Source organism: Ruditapes philippinarum, unplaced genomic scaffold (genome assembly GCF_026571515.1).
Source record: "Ruditapes philippinarum isolate M1 unplaced genomic scaffold, ASM2657151v2 ctg1115_1_1_1_1, whole genome shotgun sequence".
Classification (NCBI taxonomy): domain Eukaryota; kingdom Metazoa; phylum Mollusca; class Bivalvia; order Venerida; family Veneridae; genus Ruditapes; species Ruditapes philippinarum.
In genome coordinates, this window is record NW_026861434.1 from 20,676 (window position 1) to 47,871 (window position 27,196).

At 33.5% G+C, this 27,196-nt stretch overlaps 1 protein-coding gene across 2 annotated transcripts in view; it reads left to right on the plus strand.

The window, feature by feature from the left end:
- Positions 1-27,196, plus strand: part of LOC132715598 (double-stranded RNA-specific editase 1-like) — a 64,495-nt gene that overhangs the window by 10,059 nt on the left and 27,240 nt on the right. For both annotated transcript variants that reach the window (XM_060698615.1, XM_060698614.1), the window contains 4 exons: positions 448-585; positions 1,584-1,796; positions 4,181-4,354; positions 23,331-23,351. In XM_060698615.1, coding sequence (XP_060554598.1) covers positions 486-585; positions 1,584-1,796; positions 4,181-4,354; positions 23,331-23,351 — 508 coding nt within the window. In that variant the 5' untranslated portion in view covers positions 448-485. The remainder of the gene's footprint in view (positions 1-447; positions 586-1,583; positions 1,797-4,180; positions 4,355-23,330; positions 23,352-27,196) is intronic.

Consider the following 27,196-nt stretch of genomic DNA (forward strand, 5'->3'; position numbering starts at 1 on the left):
TTTCTCTTTAATCCAAATTTATATTTCAACAACTTTCACAAGTTGTTAAGTTTCATAAAATAGATTATTTATTTGATTAACATTTATATTTGAAGATAGAAACTAAAAAAAAAACACACAAAAAAAGCCAACAATTTTTATTTTAATCAAATTTGTGTCAGTAATGAATATTATACTTTTAATCATGAATACAGGTATTAAGATGTAAAGCTTTGCTGACTGTATTATAAATTGGTTTATGGTAAAATTGTTCTGTGAAAGTGATGGAGACTTTTGTCTTAACTTTTCTTATATAAAACAGTTTATATTACATATCAGCAAGGGGTTATATCATATCTGTATGCATGAATAGAAACCATACCTACCCTGGACAACTTTGAATTTTTTGTTTCTTTTAATTGTCTTTTATTTAAGCTAAATATTTTCTCTTTTGCTTCGTTTTTATAGCAAAAAGTCCAGTAAAGACTAAGGCAGAGGTAAAAGAAATGCCCACAATGGACACAGCAGAGAGTTTGGCAATGAAGGAAGAAATGATTACCGAAGTAAAGAAAGAAGAAGAACCGAGTTTTGAACATCTTTCTGCAGGTAGTTTTGTTTATTATCAAGACTCTTGGTTTAATTATGTGACATAAAGAATAGTGGCGCTTCCTGTCATACAGGCACATCTTGTTTAAATTCTTTTATAATCTTAATATGTGGATTATAATTTTAGATATTTAATATGTAAGTGTCTTGAAATTGTATTATACCATATCTTGGGGTTGAGGTTGATGGACTGTTGGTCATTGAGATTTGCACAGCACAGCATAAAATGTTTGTCTGTTCTGACAGTTGGATATTATGTGAAACATAGTTACTTTTGTCTCAGTTACATTTTCTGTTTTCTTCCACACTCACTATGTGCTTAGATGTCAAATGTGAAAACAAGTGCATTGCTTAAAAAAGGCTGTAACTTCACCATAGATACATGTATATGGATTTTTAAATAACTTGGCACAAATGTCAACCTCAATTAGGGGTGTACTTAGCCATAGATTTATACATTTATGTCAAATTTAAACCTAAATGAGTCACTGTATTGCATGCCAGTGGTTTTCCCCTTTTATTAAATCTTTTCACCACTATTGGGCTCGTCATGTTCCCCTTCAAACCACTTACCCCTAACCGCTGTGGGTTCGAATCCCGACAGGGACTTTGGATTCTTTCATGTGAGGAAGCTATCCAGCTAGCTTACGGAAAGTCGGTGGTTCTACTCAGGTGCCCATTAGTGCCTGAAAATATACAAGGAGGGGCACCTGAGGTCTTCCTCCACCAGTAAAGCTTGAACATCGCCAAATGACCTATACTGTGTCGGTGTGACGTAAAACCCAAATCAAACAAACAAACATGTTCCCCTTTGCATCTAGTTTTTCATTCACATTATTCTACTATAACTTGTCCTGTATCTCAGAGACTGCACATCAAGGGGGATTAATATTCTTCTGACATCTCTTAATGTGTAAATACGATAAATTCATACATTTTAACAGGTATATCATTTCCTTATGTCAAAGTTTACATTAAATGTTATTCTAAATAATTAGAAGAAGCATTGAGGAGGGCTGTTTTGAATGAAGAAGCAGCATTTGAGAAAGCCACAGCTATTATAGAGCAAGCAAAGATAGAAGTAGATGGGGATGTCCACATGGGCGATGCTGGAAACGAAAGAGGTGTTGAAACTGGAGAAGATGGTAACCCAAATCTACCAGAAATATCCTACAAGAACCCAACAATGCTTCTTAATGAAAAGAGAAAAGGTAAAAATTTTATAATCTTGGAAATTAAAACATGTAAATGCCCCACCCTCCATTGTCAATACCTACACATCAAAACTTCAGACAGCTAACAAATACCACTGAGACAGATATTATTTCTGTATTAAAATTAGAGAGAAAAAAAGAAGAAAACAATACATTTTTATTGAATTTAAAGTAAAGGACATGAATACCCCACACATTAAATGTTTCACAGGGACACAATGAACACAGAAAAAACTGGAGTAAATATAGACACAGCAGATAAAATTTCAAATGCATTGTATTTCAAATGTATTTGTAAATTCAGTTGTACACATGTTATTAAAAATTCATACATATTAAAAAAAGAAAAGAAAAATTAGATCATATTTAATTGAAAGAAAGACAAAATAACATAGAAAAATTACATAATATCTTATGAAAATAAACATGTCAAAAGCACTTGACTTCCTTCGTTTTGACCATAAAGAACCGTGGTGATCCCAGTGACCTACCTAGTAAACTATTGTGGCCATCAGTACTTTCTAGTACAATTATCAATAAATCAGGCTAGTAACTTTAATCAATATAGCTTTAAAATGGACAGTTCCATGCTATTAATTAATAGTAATTCTGAAGAAACTTCTATTTATTAAAACACACACTAGCTTGTAACTGGCACATGTATATGTTGCAAATAACTGAATTTTCACTGTACATGATTGCTTACAATGATAACTGTCAGTTTCTTTAGTACATCCATTTTTTAATGAAAAAAAAGAAAAAAAGAAAAAAGGGGAAATGCACCATCTGTGTTTAATTCTTTCTTAGCATTTAACTCAACTATTCAAAGAACAGGAAGAGCTATTGTACTCACCCAGGCATTGGCATCATCATCACACTTTGGTGAAGTTTTTTTGTGTGCAAGATGGTATCTCCAAAACTACTGAAGAGAATGGTTTGAAACTTTATTTTAAGAGAATGAAAGGTCACCATACAAGGCCTATAACTCTTTAAGCCTTATATTTATACCCCCAAAAACGAAGTTTTGGGGGGTATATAGGAGTCACCCGGTGGTAGGTCGGTCGGTCCAGACGTCCGTTGCATTTTCCTTGGTTGGAATTCAATATTACTACATACAATGGTCAAGCACATTGAGAGGAAGTGCAGTGCACAAAAACCATAACTCTATCTTGACTAATTATAGAGTTATTGCCCTTTGTTACTTTTCCTTGTCCGGGGCATAACTTGAAAACTACTGGTTGGAATTCAAAACAACTTCATACAATTGTCAAACACAATAAGGGGAAGTGGAGTGCATAAGAACCATAAATCCATCTTGACTTATTACAGAGTTACTGCCCTTTGTTACTTTTCTTTGTCCAGAGCATGACTTGAAAACTACTTGTTGGAATTCAAAACAACTTCATATAATGGTCAAGCACAATAAGGGGAAGTGCAGTGCACAAGAACCATAACTCCATCTTGACTAATTACAGAGTTATTGCCCTTTGTTACTTTTCCATTGCTTTTTTTGTCCGGACAATAACTTGAAGACTAATGGTTGGAATTCAATATAGCTTCATACAAATAATGGTCAAGCACATTGAGAGGAAGTGCATTGCACAAGAACCATAACTCTATCTTGACTAATTACAGAGTTATTGTCCTTTGTTACTTTTCCTTGTCCAGAGCATAACTTGAAAACTACTGTTTGGAATTCAATACAACTTAATACAGTTGTCAAGGACATTAAAAGGAAGTGCAGTGCACAAGAGCCATAACTCCATTTTGATAAAATACATAGTTACTGCTCTTTGATACTTTTCCTTGTACGGAGCATAACTTAAAACATACTGGTTGGAATTCAAAACAACTTCATACAATGGTCAAGCACAATAAGAGGAAGTGCAGTGCACAAGAACTATAACTCCATCTTCAGAATTTATAGAGTTATTGTCCTTTGTTCCTTTTCTATGTTTTTCTGGACTTATTACAGAGTAATTCAATAAAACTTCATCAATGGCCACTCACATTGAAATGAAATGCAACATACAAGAACCACAACTATCTTTAATTGCCCACAATCATAACTCTATATTTCAATTCTTTTACAAGGTATTCTGTTACTAGTAACATCCTCATTTCCGAAGCAGTCTTGTGGGGGTATTAATCACATTTAGTGATAGTTCTAGTTATTTGACAGAATTATGGCCCTTTTGAACTTCTACATTATCCAGGCCCTTGTTCTACTTTCAAGTACTGAGAATAGTCGCTTGTTATTTTATATCAACATCTGTTATAGATACATTTAATAATTAGTATATGAGCTTTAAATATTGTTTGTGAGTGACAGAGCAAGCAAGAGAAGGTGTGATTTTACTTGAATACTCTCTTCATGTCAGGTTTGACGTTTGAGCTTGTATCTGACACTGGAGAGGGCCCTAACAAGGTATGGACATACAGTGTTGAGCTGGAAGGACAAAAGTTTGATGGGACTGGACGTAGTAAGAAAGTAGCAAAACAAGAAGCTGCAAAATATGCTCTTATAAAGATGTTCAACATCTTATGTGTGCCAGGTAAGCGCTTTATTCTGAGTGTACTTTGTATACCTTTGATTTGTCTGTCACAAACTTTAACCTTGACCATAATAGAACTCCTTCCAAATACAGCCTCCCAATATCACAGGTAAGACCTTGATAAGCTGTTTCCACCAGACCCGCTTAGAGGTCATGGGGTCAAAGGTTAAAGGGCACCCCAGGTCATTGCTCTGTGGGGTATGACATCCATTTGAAAGCTGCACTTATTTTCAACCATTTCAATCATCTAAGTTTACTCTGACAAGTTACTAATCAAGTCAAATTGTAAAGTAACACTGGTTATCTTACAGCATTGGTGTAAAAAATTGTTAGGAAACTATTATTGTAGATTTAAAGCTGCACGTCTCCAGATGAGCCAGAAATTCAATCTTTATAAAAATATACTTAGATCTTAAGAAAAGTAAAAAGATTAAATGTTTAATTAATCATTTTCATGTTATGTGCGATTAATGACTGATTTTGCAGGATCAATCACTATAATTCTACTGCGTTACTAACGCAGTAAGAGGTATTTATGTATATGTTGACATCTCTTTTTTAATTTACATGGATTGCAAGTGCTATTTGCAATGTGTAAATTACTTTTTTTGTTCACTTCACAATATTTTACTTTCAAATACATTTTCAAAATTTTCATGAAAATTAGCATGAATCTGGAGGCGTGCTGCTGTAAGCTTCATATTGTTTAATATATGGAGAGTAATCTTTCCCTCTCAATTATCCACATCTAGGGGAAAACCAGCATTGTAACTCAAAAGTCAAGGTTATATATAAGGGTCAAAGGTGAAAAATCTTAGCAAAAGTACATTCTTTAGTTATTGTTCTTTGTAAATTTAATATGGGAAATTGCTAGATTTTAATAGATCTTGGCAAAAATTTGTAATTCAATAAGAAAATGATTCTTATTAAATTTCATCTAAGTACATTTGTGTGCTTTTGAATTAAAGCCCTTTAAAAAATTTAAATAGCTATATTTTTAGCTCACTGAACATTGTTAAGGCAAACTATAGTGATCACCTTGTGTCCAGCATTTGTGATTGTTAACATTTTAAGATTGCCTGCTTAGCTCAATAGGGACAATATTTGATTTGTAATCAAGGGTTGCTGGTTGGATCTTCAGTAAAGGAAAGATTTCTCTGTGATAATTGATCTGGGATATTGAACGTAATGGCCGTTTGTCCCCTATGGCTGATTCAGAAGTCATGGGGTATTGAAAGTGAAATGGGTAATTACTGGTTAGTTACTCAGGAAAGCCAGATAGAGGGACAGACACTAGGATATTATCAGAAAAATATGTTAAAACCAGCGTAAAAACCTACCAAAGAAATAAAGATAACATTTCACTTAAATAACATCTCCTCCTAAAGCCCTTGTTCAATAGTAAAAGAATGGTCCTTGGATAATCTTATATAGAAATTGCTCAAATGGTCTGCTGAACAAGATGGTCACAAGAGCATCTCCTCCTCAACCAGTTGTTATCATAGTGAGGTTCTCCACAAATATTGTTTAAATCGTGTCTGATCTGTTGTACAAATTGGTCAGCTAGAGCAAAAAATAGAAATATGCTCTGAAGGACATCTCTTCAACAGCTTACAAGAGCTTGATAAAAGTTTACAGAAATGGTCATTGAGTGGTCCTGTACTAAAATTGCTCAAAGTGTTTCTATCAGCTGAATCGATGGTCCCCAGAGATTAAAATAGAAAACAGCTGCCATTTTAGTGATGGTACAACAATGATAAAATTGTTCTGATCTTCTGAAGAAGATGGTTGCTAGAATTTAAAATTGAATAAAATTGAGATTTAAACAATACCTTCCTTCCATCATGTTTTTTATTTAAACAAACTCTTGAGGAAAGGTCATAAGATGATCCTTAACAAAAATTGTTAAAATGGTTCTGGTCTGTTGAATAAAATGGCCCCCTTGAGAAAATAAGAAATAAGTTGTAAGGATGTTTCCTCCTAAACTGATGGGTATATGTTGAATTGATCATTAGGTGACATGTTATAAGTATCACTTAAATTGTTCCAGTCTGCTTAACATATGGCAGCCGAAGCAATAAATAGTAAAGTCTTTAAATGACATCTCCCCCTTAACAGTTACTGCTTGTTAGATTTTTATGAAACTATAGAAGTGATCATAAGGTGTATTTTTACAATGCTTGCTTAAACGTTTTTGGTCTGCTGAACATGAATGGTGCCAGAGTTAAACAAGCTTTAACCAACATATCTTACTCAACCATACTGCAAATTTTAATAAAACATTTACAGGAATGATCATTTGATGGTACTTTATGAAAAAAAAAAGCTCAACTCTTTTTTGCTGTTCAAGCTTATTGGCATATCTAAAAAAAGACATCTCCTCAACTGCTGGGAAATTTTGATTAAATTTTATAGGTACTTACCTTTGGTGATACAAATGTACTGTACAAAATATGATAAAAATCATTGTATCATAGTTTGGGGACCTTTCTGTTGAAAAAGTGTCAGAGTTAAATCGTATACATATACATGCACAGTGCGGTAACTTGAGTGCAGGTATCAGTTACCCGCACTTCAGATCATGCCCGTTGATTGGCTCATTTTTGCTGGGGTTTACATATTGTGACGGCCGAGAAAGGGAAAGCGGCAGAAATATCATATTCAGATGCTCGGATCATTGGTTACTTTTTCCCGGGCTTTAAAATTGTGACAACAGGGAATTTGACTATGATACAAAAGAGAAAGATCACCAAAACACTCGGCAATCTGATTTATACTCAGGGGCTAAGCCCCCTCGTACAAATCAGATAGCCTCGTGTTTCGGTGCTCTTTCTATTACTTACCTGTACAATCTGCTGAAAAGATGGCTGCTTGCTTGTGACATCCCTTCATTAAGTGCTTGGCTGAATTTTATGAAACTTGATAGGGATAAGTTAATGATAAAAACGTGTCCATGTAAGCTACTAGTATATAATATTCACATGTGAGAGATTAAGGGCCATCATGGCCCTCTTGTTTCATGAACAATTTCTGTCCAGAATCAAATATTGAACAGATTTGTCAGTTTTCATTAAGAATTGATGTGTATGGTAATATGTGGATGACAGCATGGTGAATCTTAAATGTCACTATAATTCAAATGTTCATGCTGAGTTATGTCCCTTTACTGTTTTAGACTGGAAAGTCTGCATTAGGTCTTCTATTTGTACAAAAAAAAATCTGGACAACAAATCTTTTCCAGAACTGTTATATTTTAAATTATAGGATCTTTTTTGAAAATGATTCCATGAAAAACGTACTTTTGTTTGTTATTTAGTGCACTGACAATACTTGATTTGTGAAGGTTTGATGTTCAAATGTCTTAGTGTAAAATATTAATTTCTCCTTGTATGTCTTCAAATAGATTAATGAGTCTGTTGTATGTAATGGATAACTTATCTGTTTACTAGAAGAATGATTACCGCCTCCGTGGTTGAGGGGTTAGAGTCGATGACTTCTAATCCAGTTACCTCTCTGGCGTGGGTTCGATCCCCGGGAGATGCTTTGGTAGTTTAGCGCGGAGGAAGGTTGTCTAGTACTGGTGTAACTCTCCAGGAACGATGGTTAGGAAACTACCCGCCTATATGACTGAAATACTGTTGGAAAAAGGCGTAAAATGAAACAAACAAACAAACAAAACAGAAGAATGATTGCAGCACATTTGGCATAATGATATTTTGTTAATTTTAATTTTACACATTGTATATGTATAAACAGTTGCTCAACAGTGACATTGTTGGCAGATCTTGAAAATTGTTTGACAACAGCTTCTGTTCAGTAAAACAGGTAATTTAAATTTCTGGAATTCTTCTAACTCAAATCAATCAATACATGTAGAGTATACAGTGAACAACATAACAGTTGTGTGTTAATAAACTACCACCCATATAAATAGAAGATGATAAATCAAGTCATTTTACATTTTCACGATTTAAGTTGGTGAATTCAAAAGTTTTGGTTTTTCTAAATCTAAATGTTTAAAGCTATGTCTGATTATTTATTTTTTAAAAATAGAAAAAAAAACTGAAAAGTTTGTTGTTTTCATAACCTTGCGGTTGTTTCTTGAAAGATTTTTGTAACATAGAGTGATTTTACGATTCAAAGTCTTGGATACTATTACCTGTTCAATTTTGTATTTCTTTTGGCCCAGGACAATTTCTTTTGATGTTTTATGTATTTTATTTGCCAAAAAATACTCCATTTTCCACTTCTTTAACTTCTAAGACAGTTTCTGTACAAGACATAGGTAGGTGCATGAATCACATTCTTCAATAGTTCTAGTTGGTTCTAGTATTCAGTTAGGTATTCCATGAATGAGAGAGTAAAAGCCCCACCCCTTAAAAGTCAAAATTGCATATCAAGTATATTTCTATAATGTAGCAGTTTTATTTATTTTTTTATCTGTTTAATCCTCTGGTTTAAATCCCATAATGTTAAGAGAATTGACATTTAATACTAGTGTCCAGCAGTATCTAGTAGTCCTGTTCAAAGATTTTTCAAGTTATGCCCTTATGATCAAAATTAGTCTGTCCAAGGGGTCAGTTGTTTTAGTTTATGAATGTAATAAAACTTGAATAATTAGGCCATGCAGATAAACAGTTTAATATAAACTTATTTAAAAAAAGAAAAGAAAATTAAGCATGTTTCATAATTCTTTTACTGTATATAATAAAAGCTCATGATTCTTTATGTCAATATTTGATAGTTTAGTGGAAGCTTTACTCATTAAAATTGATCGTTAAAAAAATTGTGTGTTAGAATCATACTTATGCATTTTTCAAATTGATTCAAGTGTAGTAAATAAAGAAATAAACAAAGCAAAACAAACAAATTTATAACAAACAATGGTTTTCATATCACCATTAGATCATGAATGTAAAATATATGTTATTTTATCACAGAAACTCTGTTTAGAAAAAGAAGACTTTTCTTTCTTATTAATAAGTTTTCCTGACCGATATATTACATAGGAAACAGGATTGGTGTTTCAAAATCTTGCATTAACTGTAATAGATTGTTTCTAGGGCTTTTTAGACTAGATTATTTCTGGAGATTTTTAGACTAGGTGGATTGCATAAGTCAGCCAATAATGTAAATTACTTTTTCAGAATATTAAGTGAAGGATAATAGATGTATTACTGGCTAGATTTGTTGTAATTTGATGAAATAGCCGTGATTGCCGGGGGTTTATTTATCTATTTCAGAGGGAAATACTTTTTAAATGTTGACAAAGCAGTTGACTTGATTGATTGTTTTGAAAATTGTATACCAAAATAATCAAGCCTGTTTGTTCAGAGCTTTGAGTAATTGTTTTCATTAACATTTTATTTGGCTGCTATAAAATTGTCTGTACTATTGTACAGAATTTTAAATGTTTGTCTATAAGCCTGAAGGTAACTTTATAATTTTTATGGTATGGCCCTTGTTTGTCTGTCTGTCTGTCCATACAAACATATCATACTTATGGTAACAGTTTGCAAAAGTTTATACTTCATGTCTGGTCCATAACTTCTGCATGTATGATGGAATTTCAAAATAAATTGGTACACATGACTACCATTAGTAGATGCTGGTTCCCAGCTCAGAAGTCAAGGTTACACCACAATATAGTCCTAATTGTAATAAAAGTTTGACATGTGTGCAGTCCATAAGTTCAACATACATCAAGGGATTTCATAATAAATTGGCACAGAAAACCATCATTAGTAGACATATGTCTAATGCAAAACCCAGGTTTCAAAGGTCAAGGTAACAGCAAGGAGTTGAACTAAATGTATTTGTCATATAGTCTGAAGTGCTGTGAGAGTTTGTGTCATGACCATAAATTCTTCAAGCATGATGTAATTTCAACTAAAACCAACTGGTACACTTGATCACTATAAGTGGATGACGTGTTGCAAGCAAAACTCCGGTTCCAAGCTTAAATGTCAGAGTCACATCAGCAAAGTATTGTGCAGTGTGTCCATAACTTCTGCAAGCATAATGGGAATTCAAAAGAAATTGATACACATGATCACCATAAAAAGATGATTTGTGTGCAAGATGCATGTCCACGCTTTCAATGTTAAGGTCATAGTTGGAGGTGAAAAGTGAAAATCCTGTCTGGCTCATAATTTTGTATTTACTTGATGGATTGTCAGAATATTTGGCATATATCTTCACCAATTTCAGATGATATCTTACTTGCAAAACACATGTCTGAATATTCAAGGTCATGGTCTTTGTTGGAGGTTATAGGTCAATTCCTGTATGCCTTATAATTTTGAAACTTCATTGATTGATTATAGATCTGAGAAATACAAAAATTGTAACTCTTTGCTACATAATCTCTTTATAAATCAGTTGTTTTATAGACCCTTATTCCATTAAAGGGTACACAAAGTTGCATTATTTTCATATTTATTCCTTTTGTTACTTTTTCTTACTCTTTCAATTTCATTTATCAGTGTAGGTATGGTAACAGATTTCCATGCCTGGAAATGACATGTTCCAATACCCTCCTGGCATAAACCATTTAACAGTAATAGTGGACTTGTAATGGCTTTAGATAGTAAAATCTTAGAAAGCTACTTTACTCAAGATATTGATCCAAATGTACCTTTCCAGTTTTTAGCTGTGAAAAATTTAGCTTGACTTTTCTATTTATTGCTAGGTCAACAGCTCAGATACAGCATCGCAAACAAAACCATGTGCTATTTATTTTTCGTAAACGAGGTCAACCTTGACTGTATTGATTGTCCCATTGTAGCGGCCTGTCAGACAATTTGAATAAAACTGTAATCTTTGGAAAGGCCCACATTGATCTTGGGCCAAAAATTGATCCTTATTTTAATCAAGATCAAGATAGTTTTGTAATATATATTGTTGTTCCCTAAATCTCATGCTATGTCTATTACATTGCAAATAAGCAACTATAATTTTATATATGTATCAAATTATCTCAGTTAAATATGATCAATTATAAGTAGTATCATGCAGCAATGAAAACAATTTTTTTTTGTGCAAACACATGGCCAGATGACATGACATTATCTTTAGGACTGAAACTTCTGTGTTTGTTTTTGAATAATTTGTATTTTATGATGATTTTTATTAGAAAAGCAAAGACTTTGATAAAACACATACTGAACAGCTAAATGTTTATATGTTGTTTAAAAAGTTAGATGTTCTTACTTGAAAATGGCTGACATAAGACAATATGTGGAATAATTTGTGATGTCAGTAACATAAAATTCTCACCAAACACATTTCTGTTTCAAGATTTAAACCCATGGGATGTAGAAAGAGAAAATGCTACAAAATTATAATTTGTTTTTATTAAGGAATGATTGCAAAGTTTCCCCGATATTATCCTAGTATATTTGTCCCAAGAATACAATTGTGTAGCATTTTGGGTGATTGTTTTATTGCAAGTCTCCTATCTGACTGGACTGATCAATTGACTACAAAATGTGCCTTCTTTCACAAGCCTTAGTGCCATGCTAAGTTTTAAGGATAGGATTGGCGTGATATGTCTGAAAAATGGTAATAGAAAATATACAAAAAATTTGGCAGATTTTAAAATATAAATAAAAAGGATTGACTTGGTGCTTTGTAGTTATGAGATAATAATGTAAAGGATGTGGCATGGTGACATCGCCAGGTAGTTAACAAATTGGACTAGTAATCTAAAAATTACTGGTGTTATGGGTTCAATCCAGCCAGGTGCAAGCCGTTACTTTTTTAACAAGAAACTTAATACTCAAGTACTGTTGGTTTTAAGCTTATGGCATCCTACACAAACTTGAAGTAAATTCTGTAGAAACTATACAAAGAGCATATTTTTTCAGCAATATGACCTCTTTTGTCCTATCTAAATTCTAGCTCATCTGAGACTGCAATAATTTTTGTACGTCTTTTCTTTTGCTTTTCTGCATAATTGTAGTAATATATATCAGGTTTTCAAATAGAAATATTCCGATATTTGTTAAAGTTGGTGGGCGTTTAGGTGGGCATAAGCGATTAGTTCAGTGGAACTCCTAATGTCTTGAGAGATTTCTACTAAAATTTCACAAAAGTGTTGCCTGGCTCTATTATGGAGAATAATGGCCCTTTCACTTTCATTTTATAGACTATAATACACTCTTTGTGCAACTTTTATATTTCTTAATGAAATTTTAATCAAATTTTCAAAGAACTATTGTAATCAAGTGCTCCGGAGCGTATTGTTGGGAATTGGTGATTTCATTCTTTGTCATGAAATAATGAGCTTATCTGAATACGAAGTATGGTACTAAGAAGTGAGAATTTTTTTTTACCAATGATGTTTATTGCTGGTGGTCATAAACATTTTTATACCCCCGACAGCAAAGTTGTAAGGGGGGTATACTGGAATCAGCTTGTCCGTCCGGCTGTCCGGCTGTCCGTCGGTTTTTTCTTGTCCGACCAATAACTTAAGATTCCTTTGACCCACAGTCTTCATATTTAGCATGGAGATTAGTCATGATTAGTAGATGACCCCTATTGATTTTGAGGTCACCAGGTCAAAGGTCAAGGTCACAGGGACCTTGACTTCAAAAAGCTTGTCCGCCCAATAACTTAAGATGCCTTTGACCTATAGTCTTCATATTTGGCATGGAGGTTAGTCATGATTAGTAGATGACCCGTATTGATTTTGAGGTCACCAGGTCAAAGGTCAAGGTCACAGGGGCCTTGACTTCAAAAAGCTTGTCCGCCCAATAACTTAAGATGCCTTTGACCTACAGTCTTCATATTTGGCATGGAGGTTAGTCATGATTAGTAGATGACCCCTATTGATTTTGAGGTCACCAGGTCAAAGGTCAAGGTCACAGGGGCCTTGACTATAAAAAGCTTGTTCGCCCAATAACTTAAGATTGCTTTGACCCATAGTCTTCATATTTGACATTGAGGTTAGTCATGATTAGTAGATGACCCCTATTGACTTTGAGGTCACCAGGTCAAAGGTCAAGGTCACAGGGGCCTTGACTATTAAAAGCTTGTCTGCCCATTAACTTAAGATTCCTTTGACCCACAGTCTTCATATTTGGCATGTAGGTTAGTCATGATTAGTAGATGACCCCTATTGTCTTTGAGGTCACCAGGTCAAAGGTCAAGGTCACAGGGGCCTTGACTTCAAAAAGCTTGTCCGCCCAAAATCTTAAGATGCCTTTGACCTACAGTCTTCATATTTGGCATGGAGGTTAGTCATGATTAGTAGATGACCCCTATTGATTTTTAGGTCAAAGGTCAAGGTCACAGGGGCCTTGACTTCAAAAAGCTTGTCCGCCCAATAACTTTAGATTCCTTTGACCCACAGTCTTCATATTTGGCATGGAGGTTAGTCATGATTAGTAGATGACCCCTATTGACTTTGAGGTCACCAGGTCAAAGGTCAAGGTCACAGGGGCCTTGACTATAAAAAGCTTGTCTGCCCATTAACTTAAGATTTCGTATTTGGCATAGATGTTGATCATGACCATAAGGTGACCCCTATTGATTTTGAGGTCACTGGGTCAAAGGTCAAGGTCACAGGGATCTTGAAAAAAAGCAGTTTTTCCCCTTAATTGCTTAAGAATGCCTGTCTGCAGTGTATTGTTTTTGACATTTTCACATTTGAAGCATGTAGAATACATAACTTAGCAATGCACTGGCTTAGTAACCTCAGATTTGACAGGGAGGTTGTCCTTGAGCTTTAAATGGCCACTGTTGATTCTGACAAAGTGGTATGCGGGTGTATTCACGCCATGATAGTGGCAGTTCTAGTCTTTAAACAACTCTCCTCGTAAGACTTAAGCTAGATTTTGATAAATTTACACCAGAATGAGTGTTGACTTGGCTCTGTACGAAAGTCATATCAATCTGATGCGCATATAGATAATATCTTTAAAAAATCTTCACCTCAGAAATAACAGTAAATAAACATGCAACATTGCTTTTCAGTCCACTACAAAAGATATACCTCTTGGGTCAAAGTTTTCCTTATATACTATAGAATATCAAATTTAAATAAAAGAATAGCTTAGATCTTTGGCAATTAGCATATTCATGTGGATCTTTGCAATGGTTATATAAGCATGGCATAAAAAGAGCACAGGCTTACATTTACATGTTAAATTTAGTTGCTTAGAACTAATTTCAAAATCTTGTAATGTGCACAGCTTAAATATTTCTTATTCAGTATGATATATAAAACCTCAACAAATAATGTCCCACGATTAAAACTTTTGTCACCATTGGTGTCATTTATTTTACTGAGACTTACGGTATATAGTTTAAAGCTGCATGCCTCCAGATGAGCCAAAATATTTCAAGAAAATCAAACTTGAGAAAAATTTAAAAAAAATAAGATTTTAAGAAAAGTAAAAAGGAGTAATTAACATGAATTTTAGGACATTTGCCCCTTTGTGTTTTGAAAGGGTGAATTTTCTTGTCTGCCTGAAGTTCAGGCATAACCTAGTTGTCCTTTACAAAAGTTATATAATCATGCCCCTGAATTCAAAATTTGGCCTACCAAAAGAAATTTTGGTTTGTAGCCTGGTATGTGAAAGTTGTCCTCTACAAAATTAAAAAAAGTTCAGGAATGTAATCATGTGATTTATTTTTAATAGCTTCTTTTGTGCAATTTCCAGATTAGACTGGTAATAGAACTCTATAGAAAAGATCAACAAAAATCTTCAAAAGTCTTGTCAAGCACGCAAGTTTTAAAAAGCATTAAGATAAAGAAAGTTATTCTAAGTGCTTATTAAAAAAAGAATGATGGTGCTTTGGATTACTATAAAGAAATGTGATTAATTTCACATTGAATGAAACTCCCCCTTGCCCACTATCAGATTTAGACATCTATATTAGATACAGCTTCATTTTATCAAATATCACATTAGAAATGAGCCTGGCAGCTGCTCTTTATTGATTCCCATTCACTCATTGTTGGCGACGCCGGTGAGCGGCGTCGTCTATTATGGAACGCTTTTTATTTTTGCCTATGGAAGGAGCTGTTATTATTAGCAGTTAATTTCATGTTGTGTTAATTATATTTATTTTGATTCGTAAAAATCAAGTAAACAAATATGTTGTTATATTTGTATTTAATAACTTTATATAAAAAGCATGTGCATTGTGATATTATTTTCACGAAATTGCAGGCTCTGATTAACAGCTTGTTCCCTTTGTTTTATTGACAATGCTAAAACCCGGATTTCGAATATCGTTGTGGTCTACATTGATGTTCAATTCATTTATATATTTTCAAAACTTTCCTACAAGAAGAAAGTTCACCTGCAAATGAGTATTAGGATAGGTAATGGACTGTTGTAAACGATTATGCCTATTGATTTTATCCATATTACGTTTATCTGTTGAACAGAATGGTTGTTTTTTACAAAGTGTCCAGTATCCGGATGTTTGACAGCTATCCGAGTTTTTCTGCAATTACTGCTGTCACATGGCCCATCTACTTTTTTTATGAATACTTTTACCATTAATTTGCATGGCATTATATAAATTAAGAAAATGACCTGCAACATTTCTTAATATTGATGTTAAGGGTGTTTCTTTTGGTTTCAAATGTTTCCTTTATTTCAAGGGGAAGTAACTCATGTTTACTAAATATTTGTTCTTTTCTGTCTATCTTAGGTATTACTTACAATTTTTTTGTTTTATAAAATTTACCAGTTGTAAGGTCATCAAAAAACATAGAGGCCCTGATGAGTGAATATTGATATATATATACTTTTACTGGCTTTTATATACCCAATATTTCATATTTTTTTTTAATAGAAACTTGGAATTATTAATGTTATGTGCATACATTTATATCTTAGTATATTGGTATGAATGAGACTTACAATATTTTCTGAATTTTTAAAGAGTTGCAGTTAATGTCATTATTATTAAAGGATGAGACTTTCATTTAAAGTTTTATACCATGTAAATGATAATACATGTATTGATTGAAAATGTCCTGAAACTTTGGATCAAGCAAATATAGATTGATAAAGCCTCAAAAAATCATGTTCCTGAATAGTTATTCTAATTTTTTCTAACATGATTGCATAGTTTGAAAAGGACAGCTTCTTGCCTTATCTGTTTGTAATGGAGGGACACCGGTCTCAAACCTCCAGGTCTCCCTGAGTCAACCCGACAACAAGACTTTTCATAGAGTAGATTGATACTTGTCCTTGAATAAATTTTGTAAAACTAAATTTTATAGTGGGTGTATTTGTGCCACATGAAAACCAACCAAGTACAAAAGTAACCGGCGCGCCAGATGAAAACATGAAATACAATCTACCACAAAGTGGTTCTTTGTTGCATTTTCATGTTTTCGGCCTGTGCCCTTGATGTAAAATACAAATCAGCCTTCATAAAATTTCTTATAGATATTGTACATGTATTCAGCACAGTTATATTCACTTTCAAATTGACCTGTTATAAAATAATGGCATAACCAATAACTGTCTTAGCCCTTTTTAGTAAAAATAATTATACAATAAATAATTATATAAATTGTTATTTTAATTAAGACTATGAGTATGTAAGGTTTTTTTTTCTCTTATTTATTAATTAAGAATTAATTATCTGTTAATTTAAAATCTAAATATCTGTCACGGTTTAGAACTGTTCACTATTTAGGGGAGAAAATGTGTAAGCGGCCAGATAGCTCAATCGCTACAGCCGTGGTACATTATTTCTGTGGGTCACAGGTTTGAGTTTTTGGTCAAGCTGAAAGTTTTTTCTCATCCTGTTACTCTGCAAATAACCATTAGTTTAATTTACTATGCTCTGTAATAATAAAACATCAGAAATTCAAGTACATGAATCAATATAGTGGGGAAAAAGGTTTAGGTTTAGAACTGTTTCATTATTATAGAGAAAATGTGTAGCCGGCCGGATAGCTCAGTTGGTCTTTTTGAAAGTCATGGGTTCGAGTCATGGTCAGGCAGTTTCAGTCAGGTTTTGAAGTGGTTTTTCACTGACACATGTTTGATTCATTTAATAGATTGCATTTAATTTGAAATGGACAAAGGCAGTATTGCGTGATACTTTTAAATCTACAAAAAGCATTTTGGTACAGTTGATCCACACTATACTGCACATGAAGAAGTTCTTTTTTCTTCTTCTTCATGGAACTTCAAGCATCTGCCATATGTAATGACATTCTTGCATGGTTCAAGTCTTATCTCTGATAGCAGCTGGTGAATGTGGCTGGTACTCCTTCTCTCTGAATACCTATGGTGTCCCCTGAATGTTTATTTTAGGTCCTCTTTTATGTCTAATATATGTCATTGACATGTTGCAACCCTAAGCAATAAGCATTTATTATATGCACAGGCACAAGTATCAGACCTGGAAGAAAAAAAATATTACCAGATTGATAAAAAACCTGTGTTCATCTTAAAAGTGTCCACAAAACCAAAAAAAAAAAAAATGTAAATGATGACCCCCTTTAAAAATATACTTTAAAGTTAATAGTATATTTTTAAAGGGGGTCATTATTTACATTTATTTTTTTGGTTTTTGACACTTTTAAGATGAACACAGATTTTTTTATCAATCTGGTCATATTTTTTCTTCCCAGGTGTGATACTTGTGCCTGCCATTATATGATGATGACTCAGGTATCCTTGTATCTGGTAAAGTAAATCTTAAGATTGTTTTATTGATTATAAATTGTCTTTGCATCTTGGCAAGACAGAGTCTATTCTTTTTGGTTTAAGTTTCAACATAAACTGGGCCAAGCCTCCAGGTCACATGAAATGGTACTGCTATAAAGTACACGTCTTTTGTTAAGTATTTAGGTGCAAACCTGGATCAAATTCTTTTGGCGTCGCCCTTTGATGCTTTGCATCAATGCTTTTCTTGTATAGTTTATCAAATGCTTCTCCACGTGTATCTGAATTGTATGCCTGAAGCTAGCAGTTACAGACAGTCTTGTCACTATAGATGTAGTCATTCTATACTCCCAATATTTCTTACAATTAATCAGAGCTAACCAAATTTTCAAACTCCCAGAATTTCTGTCACAAACACAAATAGTAAACAATCTTATATTATCCATCAGTGGTGTTTCTCACTTTAATTTCAGCCTTAGCCTTTTGATTTTGGGAAAAATTATTACTGTGTTAAGGTTAGATTTTTAGAAAAACTGCATGATTTTAAAGAAAATTTCCATTGGGAGGTCGCTAATTTATAAAGTGTAAGATCACCGTCTATGATAATTGTCATGTAATTATTAACACTGTCACAGTTATTCTAATTTCATAAGGTAATATTATCTTGTAACATCAACACAAGTTTTAATCATTTTATCCAATTCTATTATTTTTGGCGAAAAAGGTCGTCCTTGCACATAAAATTGCTATAAAGAACTCATCTGACAAGAATAATTGTTAATTTCTTTGCTTGCTATGATCACAGTATTATTTTCAGAGATTATGGGAAAATTGTCATCTGCTAAAAGTGCTGTTTGCTTACTTTTTTGAATTTATCCAATTTTCTCTAAATTAAAACAGCATGCCTCCAGAAGAAAACAGAAAATCTACTAATATAAAATAGTAGAAAGAAATATCACTTTAAAACTGCATATTTTGACAGTTTTTTTCTTACTTCTTATGTTCATATTCTGGCATTCATTAAATATCATCAAGGTTGTTTTCTAGTGCAACTTGACGGTGATGTGAAAATCAGGGGATGCCTGGACTTCAGAATGGTGTGCATAATAAACAACTACTATATCGATTTTAAATCATTATTGAAATATGATAAGAGTTTAACATTAACTTATTTGAAATAACATCCTGAAATCTGGTGTACAAGATCATAGGATCATGAAAAGACATGTTTTATTGACCATTTTGTTGAATTTCTTCAATAGGTCAATACAGTCAAAATGGATTTTTCACATTAAACATAATTAGACCTGTATTTACAATAAGCTGAAATTTTATTTCATATTTTCATTTTACCATCATTCTGGAGGCATTCTTCTTTGATAAAACAAAAAAAATCAATAAAGTGACAGCTTGGTATCTGACAAGATGCTAAGGTACTGTCTGAGGTACTAGCTGAGGCCCTCTAAGGTTCTAGCTGATGTTTTCTTTGAGGTACTGTCTGAGGTACTAGATAAGGTACTAGCTGAAGAACTAGCAGTCATACTAGCTGAGGCATTGTCTGAGACTCTCTCTTAGGTACTGTCTTAGGTACTAGTGGAGGTACTTTCTGAGGTACTAGCTGAGGTTCTGTCTGAGGTACTAGTGGAGGTACTAGCTGAGGTTCTGTTTGAGGTACTAGCTGAGGTTCTGCCTGAGGTACTAGTTGAGGTACTAGCTGAGGTTCTGTCTGAGGTACTAGCTGAGGTACTAGTCTGAGGTACTAGCTGAGGTACTGTCTGAGGTACTAGCTGAGGTTCTTTCTGTGGTACTAGCTGAGGTTCTTTCTGAGGTACTAGCTGAGGTACTGTCTGAGGTACTAGCTGAGGTTCTTTCTGAGGTACTAGCTGGGGTACTAGTGGAGGTACTAGCTGAGGTACTAGCTGAGGTTCTGTCTGAGGTACTAGCTGAGGTTCTGCCTGAGATACTAGCTGAGGTTCTGTCTGAGGTACTAGCTGAGGTTCTGTCTGAGGTACTAGCTGAGGTTCTGTCTGAGGTACTAGCTTAGGTTCTGTCTGAGGTACTAGCTGAGGTTCTGTCTGAGGTACTAGCTTAGGTTCTGTCTGAGGTACTAGCTTAGGTACTATCTGAGGTACTAGTGGAGGAACTAGCAGAGGTACTAGCTGAGATACTAGTGGAGGTACTAGTGGTGGTACTAGCAGAGGTACTAGCTGAGGTATTGTCTGAGGTACTAGTGGGGGTACTAGATGATCCCAGCTGGAACAAATAAGGAGTCCTAAACTTGTTAAATTCCAGTATTCCCTAATTTGAGAAATTTATAATGCCATGGATGTAAAAACTTAAGTCACACATACACTAAATTTTCATTTTTAACATAAATAATTTTATAAATGATATTTAAATATGCAAAAAATAACTGTCTCTATAGGCATTTTATGTAAACAGCACTGTAAGTTTTCGCCTACAGAGTTAGTTTCGCCTACAGAAGCATAAAGCCTAGACACAGAGTAGTTTTTTTATTGTCTTTTAACATGTAAATAAGCTCTAATGGCGTTTTTAACGGTTGTGATGCTTTGCTGTAGGCAGTACAAATTTAGAAGTGAAACTTGTACTCAGCAGAAAGTTTATGTTTTGAGAATGAGGAATGTCTAACTGATGCAGACTGTTGAAAAGTGTGAACAATGTGTACTTTTTATCATTCTATTAAGTGGCTATTCTCCATGCACAAAGTGCAGTACTTTAAATAATTGAGTATGTTGAAGTATTACAAGTAAATACATGAGTTTGTAGTGTTTCTTTATTTCTTCTTCTGTTACACCCATTTTGCAGACAAATTATATTTTTACTTACAGAAAGGAAATGTTATTTTATTTGCCTGGTACCTGTTTACCTTGGCATTGATAAATGAATTCCAGCCTCCAACCAATAATTAGCAGTTTAATGAAAATAGACACTGTAGTTTTAATAATTTTTGAAAAATGATTGCATGAAGATTTGCAGTTTATCTTTCATTCATTATATACATTTTCTAACATAAATATGAATTAAGTGAAGGAATTAAGTAAAATTCTTGTAGAATTTATATATTTTAATAATATTGACTATAATCAGTATTATAAGAAAACAAGAAAAATATGCATAAAATAGGGTAATTAAAGTGAACTTAATAACCACTACAATTAAAAAAAAAATCACAAAATTAGATGCAGACATGCAGTATTTTAAATGTATCAAAACTAGTGATGTTCCGATTGTCGCAAGTCGCGAATAATCAGTTACTGTTATGTAAAACGACAATAATCGATTCACAAAAATTTGTTCCGCGAGTCGAAAACGTTTAAAGTATCAAAGGGAATTAATTCTGACGTTAATTTTCTTTTTGGAACACCTCACCGATCGCAAAAAATCATCTCAGAGACAATTTGGAGTTGAACAGGATCAATAAGAGATTTAAACAATAGTAGATATAATGTGATGTGAATGGTATTATTTGACATCCATTGAAAAATAAAATCTATTTCCTAAAATTATGACTATATAAGGCTAAAACTGTGTTGAAAAGTGCTTAATGGAGTTCGTGTTACTAAATATTATCAAGTGCGTTGGTAAGAAATGTTACTTCCCTATTTCTTTTTAACGCGACTTTATTCGAAAGTTATCGATTATGTCCCATCCGACTGAACCGATGATCGATTGGGACAAATTTCATCTGATTTCCATCACTCACTAATCAAAACAGAAACATTGACAGTTGTTTCTGATGACACCTTAATATGTGTTTTGTATAGCATTTTCGTAACAGTTAATTGTCCAAGTTGTACCTGTAACATCAATTTAAAGTTTCATACTTTAAATCATACAGAGTCTTTATTGAAATGTTAGTATTTTGAAAAAATTAAAATAACTTGCAATGATAGAATTAAGGTTACATGGATCATTATCCTCCATATTTCCCCCATTGCTATGTAATTTTCATGTTTGATGAAGAAATAGGGCACACAATTTATAAAAATTTAAAAACCTAATTGTTATGCATTATTTCAAAGACTATTTTAATTGATGTTAGATTTTCAGTATGATCTAATTGCTTGCTTTTGGTTCATTTCTATCAGTATATACAAGATGTGGTAGTTGTCCTTTGTTTTGCTTGAGTGCAGCTCAGCTGTTTCACTTTACAATCTGTCACTGCTTTGTGTAATATTGTTTAAGCAATATGGTGATTTTAAGATGATGGAGCAATTTATATTCTTCAGAAATGTCAAAGTAATCAGTGTGTGTTGAAATTTTTTAAATGTTTTTGTTTAAATTTTCCCAGAAATCAATGGGGCTGGTGCTGAGCTGTCGTAAATCACAGCGTAACAAAAACAATTTTCTTCCTATAGAAGCAAAGTTGAATGAGGATGTGAAATACGTTTAAATAATTTAGTACCCTTTAGTTTCAGTTTCAGTGATTACTGGACAACCTTTAACTATTCTCTGTACATCTTTACAGACATGTAAGTTAAGTCAAGGTACAGATTATAGTCTGTCTTAGGAGAGGATATTTTGCATTTAAAATTTTTGTTTCCTGTACTGATGGGGTAAATGATATTCCTGCAGGTTATTTTATTTATGGCAAAGGCATGTTAATAATTAAAGCTAATCTAAAAACATGTATTGCCAATCAAACATAAATCAAGGATGTCCGAGATGTTTTCAAACATATACATTAGTGGATATCATATTATTTGATTAATTTTAAATGATTCAATAACTAAATAGTAATGTTGATGGACTTACAAGTGTGATTGGTTGTTTGTGTTTTGTCTTACATATTCCTGACACACAGTGACACAATTATCACATATGCTACTTCTGCAAACTCGATCGCTGTTGTTGTCCCCTTGTTATTTGGACAGTTATATGTTTTATAGTTTAAAAATAATTTATTGCACATAATAAACAAAGTCATTTATACATAAATATATATTTATATTCAATTATACAAAAATGTTGGGCCAAAAGTTTTTTATCATTATTTTGGGGTGTGAGGGAGTTGAGGAAGCTGTCCTTCTCTGACAAGTTATGGGGGGGGGAAGCTGTCCTTCCCTGAAAAGTTATGATAAACAGAAAAGGTTAGAGCAACATTGCATTCATAAAATTCAAGAAAAAAGAATTAAAAAAAAAATTTAAATGAGAATTTTATTTTGGAATATTTAGCTAATTTTTGTATATTTGATTCCTATTATGCACCTTACGTGTACATCTATATTGATTCTTTTGGTTCATAATTTATTTTATATTCTTAAACTGTTGAAAAATTGCTGATGCTGTTTTTTTTTGTATTTCAGAAGAGCAGCCTGCAATTCCAAGTGAGTATAATTGTTGTGTTTGTTTAAACAATATATGTTGGTAAACTGTTGGTTTGAATCTAGGACACCTGGGATTTTATTTTTTATTTTCGCCCGAGAACTTCTGGGATTATATTGGCATGGTGTTGTTTGACCTTTCAATGGCACTACCAGAAATAAATAATGGGAGCCATCTGTGAACAAAACAAAAGAGAACAATAAAATTCATTCTGTAACAATAGAATCAGGGGCCAATGCCCCCCTATGAAACAATAGAAAAAATATAAGAAATGGCACCATATTTGGTCTCAGTCTGTCTGTCAGTAGAAGGATATCAATTATTTTGTTCATATTTGGCATGTAAATATGTTATATCAGAACATGTTTAAGTTTGATTCCTATAAACTTCAAGTCTTACTGGTTTCAGCAGGGTCCCATGTAAAAAAGACTACTGCAATGACAGTCCCAGTAGTTTCATTATCAAAACATGGCTCTATGTAAAAATAATGATGAAATTGGTTTGATTATATGAAAAACAAATTATGAAAGGCAAAATTACTGAACCAGATGTATATTTTTATGCAAGAGTAGCACTTACACACCTTTTTGTGTATCAACATGTAAGGAAACCATTTAACTTACTAAATTCCTCACCATGTTGGCTCAGTCTTTCAATAGCTTGTGATTCTGCACTTGTAAATATGCATCAACCCTCTTTCATGTGATTGTTCATAAACAATGGATATTGTAGAATTAATAAATTAAATGAGACTTACCTGGAAGTTGAAGTTCAATTATTATTCTACTGCTACTGGACCACAGGGTTTAATGAGATGAACATATGATCTTATCAGATGACCACGCAGACTTTCAGAGCATACATAATTATTCAAAATGCGACAATGGCTTATACATGTACATATGGGAGGGAAAACCGGGTGGGCAATAAACCCTGTGGTCCAGTAGCAGTAGAATAAAAATTGAACTTCAACTTCCAGGTAAGTCTCGTTTAATTTATTAATTCTACTGCACTGGACCACCTAGGGTTAATGAGATTTTAGAGGCCATGCTCGCATTTTGATAAGTCGTTAAAACTTCATAACCAAGTTCAATGATTACGCATTCAATCTACGACTATTAACGTTTCAAAACTGAAAATGTAATGTACAAAATAAAGTATGCAATAGCCATATACATAAAATGCTGTAAATGTAACAATCATTAAAAAAGAATACTATTCCCTATTTCTACTGTGCGGAAAAGGTCATTAGGCTTGATCCCTGCTGCAATGTTACATTGCAAAATTGATACATTGTATTGTATATTGTAAACAGAAAATTGCAAACAAGTTTGACACACATATACTGTATAGCATAAAATTCTTTCACATGTAGTGATATTCGAAGTTTTCTATGGTTTTAAAGCAACACATTTATGCTTTAATTATAATTTCTTTAGGCACGATTTCTGATATCTTGCAAAATCAGTGTTTTTAAATTGCTGATCTGCCCATTAAGCCTAAACCTGCCATTATTCGTTTATATTATTTACATTTTTAGCTCGACTATTCGCAGAATAATCGAGCTAATGCAGTCACCCATTTGTCGGCGTCGGCGTCGGCGTCGGCGTCCCTGTGGTTAAGTTTTTGTATGTAAGCTGGTATCTCCATAACTACTGAAGGGAATGGATTGAAACTTCACACACTTGTTCTCTGTGATTATCTAAGATGATTGGCACAAGTCCCATAACTCTGATTTGCTTTTTTACATAATTATGCCCCTTTTTCGACTTAGAAATTCTTGGTTAAGTTTTTGTATGTAAGCTGGTATCTCCATAACTACTGAAGGGAATGGATTGAAACTTCACACACTTGTTCTCTGTGATTATCTAAGATGATTGGCACAAGTCCCATAACTCTGATTTGCTTTTTTTCATAATTATGCCCCTTTTTCGACTTAGAAATTCTTGGTTAAGTTTTTGTATGTAAGCTGGTATCTCCATAACTACTGAAGGGAATGGATTGAAACTTTACACACTTGTTCTCTGTGATTATCTAAGATGATTGGCACAAGTCCCATAACTCTGATTTGCTTTTTTTCATAATTATGCCCCTTTTTCGACTTAGAAATTCTTGGTTAAGTTTTTGTATGTAAGCTGGTATCTCCATAACTACTGAAGGGAATGGATTGAAACTTCACACACTTGTTCTCTGTGATTATCTAAGTTGATTGGCACAAGTCCCATAACTCTGATTTGCTTTTTTACATAATTATGCCCCTTTTTCGACTTAGAAATTCTTGGTTAAGTTTTTGCATGTAAGCTGGTATCTCCATAACTACTGAAGGGAATGGATTGAAACTTCACACACTTGTTCTCTGTGATTATCTAAGATGATTGGCACAAGTCCCATAACTCTGATTTGCATTTTTACATAATTATGCCCCTTTTTCGACTTAGAAATTCTTGGTTAAGTTTTTGCGTGTAAGCTGGTATCTTCATAACTACTGAAGGGAATGGATTGAAACTTCACACACTTGGTCTCTGTGATTATCTAAGATGATTGGTACAAGTCCCATAACTCTGATTTGCTTCTTTGCATAATTATGCCCCTTTTTCGACTCATGAATTCTTGGTTAAGATTTTGTATGTAAGCTTGTATCTGCATAACTACTGAAGGGAATGTATTGAAACTTGAAGAGTTTGTACCTTTTCGGACAATTTTATGTTATTCATATAGGTAAGCATTATTATACTCAATGAAACACCCTTGTGACAAATTTTCGAATAGTCGAGCGTTACTGTCCTCCGACAGTTCTTGTTTTTTTTTTTTTTTTCACATTCTGTGCTATTTACTTCAGATCAAAGTTAGATTATAAGTAAATCACATGTTTTTAATGCATTTTGACAACAGTATAAAATGCATTCTCCCCCCCCTCCCCCCTTTTAGCTCACCTGTCACAAAGTGACAGGGTGAGCTTGCTTTTCGTCCGGCGTCCGTCCGTAAACTTTTGCTTTAAATGACATCTCCTCATAAACCACTGAGCCAATTTCATCCAAACTTCACAGGAATGTTCCTTTGGTGGTCACCTTTAAAAATTGTTCAAAGAATTTAATTCCATACAGAACTCTGGTTGCCATGGCAACCGAAAGAAAAATCTTTAAATATCTTCTTTTAAACAACCCTAAGAGCTAGAGCTTAGATATTTGGCATGAAACATCTTCTAATGAGTGTCTACCAAGTTTGTTCAAATAAAAGCCCTGGGGTCAAATTTGGCCCCGCCCCAGGGGGTCATAGATTTTCCCTATATGCATATAGTAAAAACTTAAAAAATCTTCTTTTAAAGAACCCAAAGAGCTAGAGCTAAGATATTTGGCATGAAACATCTTCTAGTGAATGTCTACCAAGTTTGTTCAAATAAAAACCCTGGGGTCAAAATTGGCCCCGCCCCAGGGGGTCATTGATTTTCCCTATATGCATATAGTAAGAACTTAAAAAATCTTCTTTTAAAGAACCCAAAGAGCTAGAGCTAAGATATTTGGCATGAAACATCTTCTAGTGAGTGTCTACCAAGTTTGTTCAAATAAAAGCCCTGGGGTCAAAATTGGCCCCGCCCCGGGGGGTCATTGATTTTCCCTATATGCATATAGTAAAAACTTAAAAAATCTTCTTTTAAAGAACTGTAAGAGCTAGAGCTTAGATATTTGGCATGAAACATCTTCTAGTGAATGTCTACCAAGTTTGTTCAAATAAAAACCCAGGGGTCAAAATTGGCCCCGCCCCAGGGGGTCATTGATTTTCCCTATATGCATATAGTAAAAACTTAAAAAATCTTCTTTTAAAGAACCCAAAGAGCTAGAGCTAAGAT